Source organism: Salmo salar, chromosome 06 (genome assembly GCF_965601325.2).
Source record: "Salmo salar chromosome 06, fSalSal1, whole genome shotgun sequence".
In the NCBI taxonomy this organism is placed as follows: domain Eukaryota; kingdom Metazoa; phylum Chordata; class Actinopteri; order Salmoniformes; family Salmonidae; genus Salmo; species Salmo salar.
Genome location: NC_138296.1, coordinates 5,055,001 through 5,056,772, shown reverse-complemented (window position 1 = coordinate 5,056,772; position 1,772 = coordinate 5,055,001). Strand labels below are relative to the sequence as shown.

The 1,772-nt window shown below is 55.6% G+C and overlaps 1 protein-coding gene across 3 annotated transcripts in view; it reads right to left on the bottom strand.

The window, feature by feature from the left end:
- Positions 1 to 722: 722 nt before the first annotated feature.
- The window catches only part of LOC106606204 (COP9 signalosome complex subunit 1), a 30,095-nt gene continuing 29,045 nt past the window's right edge, over positions 723 to 1,772 (bottom strand). For all 3 annotated transcript variants that reach the window (XM_045719607.2, XM_045719604.2, XM_045719606.2), the window contains exon 14: positions 723 to 1,587. In XM_045719607.2, coding sequence (XP_045575563.1) covers positions 1,510 to 1,587 — 78 coding nt within the window. In that variant the 3' untranslated portion in view covers positions 723 to 1,509. The remainder of the gene's footprint in view (positions 1,588 to 1,772) is intronic.

Below are 1,772 nucleotides of genomic sequence, written 5' to 3'. Positions count from 1 at the left end.
GGGGGTACTGGAGGACCAGGGTTGGTGGTACTGGAGGACCAGGGTTGGGAACCACTGTTGGGAATACTGGAGGACCAGGGTTGAGCTGTTGGGGGTACTGGAGGACCAGGGTTGGGAACCACTGTTGGGAATACTGGAGGACCAGGGTTGAGCGGTTGGTGGTACTGGAGGACCAGGGTTGGTGGTACTGGAGGACCAGGGTTGGGAACCACTGTTGGGAATACTGGAGGACCAGGGTTGGGAACCACTGTTGGGAATACTGGAGGACCAGGGTTGAGCTGTTGGGGGTACTGGAGGACCAGGGTTGGGAACCACTGTTGGGAATACTGGAGGACCAGGGTTGGGAACCACTGTTGGGAATACTGGAGGACCAGGGTTGGGAACCACTGTTGGGGGTACTGGAGGACCAGGGTTGGGAAACACTGTTGGGGATACTGGAGGACCAGGGTTGGGAAACACTGTTGGGGGTACTGGAGGACCAGGGTTGGGAAACACTGTTGGGGGTACTGGAGGACCAGGGTTGGGAAACACTGTTGGGGATACTGGAGGACCAGGGTTGGGAACCACTGTTGGGAATACTGGAGGACCAGGGTTGAGCCGTTGGGGGTACTGGAGGACCAGGGCTGGGATCCACTGCGCTAGATTACCTTAACGTAATTGTGGAATCAGGAATCTGTGGCTGTATTGGAAACTTATCTAAACACCAGCAAAGAAAGAGTCAGTTTCATTTTGTATGTATCTTTATTGAAGGCTTGTTGTGTTTCCCTCCCAATGTGTAATCAATGTTTGTCACCAGGTACAGAGCAAAGTGCATCTCTTTACAAAGAACCAGCCAGCTACAGCTGGAAGTACCTTGTCTCTCCCAAAATGTTCATTTCTTTTAACTTCATTTGAGTAACAAGTTGTTGTTGGGTCTCGTGTGTCAGACATCATATTTTCATTGTGTTTCTTCTCGTCTTCTCTCCCACCAGGAAACGTAGGCCCTGGTAAAAAGTAGCGCAGGGGGCCGTCTGAGGGGACAGGGGGCCGTCTGAGGGGACAGGGGGGCCGTCTGAGGGGACAGGGGGGCCGTCTGAGGGGACAGGGGGGCCGTCTGAGGGGACAGGGGGGCCGTCTGAGGGGACAGGGGGGCCGTCTGAGGGGACAGGGGGGCCGTCTGAGGGGACAGGGGGCCGTCTGAGGGGACAGGTGTTTGTTTTGCTAATGTTGGGGCCATGTCATAGGCTGCTTCTCAAATGACACCATGTGCCCTACTTTTGGCCAGACTCCAGCTTAGCAGTTGTAGCTTTGACTTGGCCAAAAGAAGGGCACTACCTGAGGGCTGTTGTGGACAGGCACCCCACACTCCCTCTGTTCATTCAGAGGCACCAGGCATTGTCTGTGTACCAAATGGCACCCTATTCCCTACATAGAGCTCTACTTTTGACCAGGGCCCCATATGGTAGTGCACTATATAGGGAGCAGAGTGCCAGACACAGCCAGCGATGGTGTCATGATGGGACGTCCCTGTCACATGGTGCTGCTCATCCTGGTTGTTTGGCTGTTGGCTGTTGTTAGCTCCCCCTGGCTGCCTTCTCTAGGAGGGGACTGAGGGAGGAAGAGGAGGAGGAGGGAGAGAGAGGGGGGAAGGGAGGGAAGGGAGGGAGAGAGAGGGGAAGGGAGGGAGAGAGAGGGGAAGGGAGGGAGGAAGGAAGGGAGAGAGAGAGGGGGGAAGGGAGAGGAGGAGGGGGGGAAGGGTGAGAGGGAAGTGAACAGATGTAGACTAACAGTGA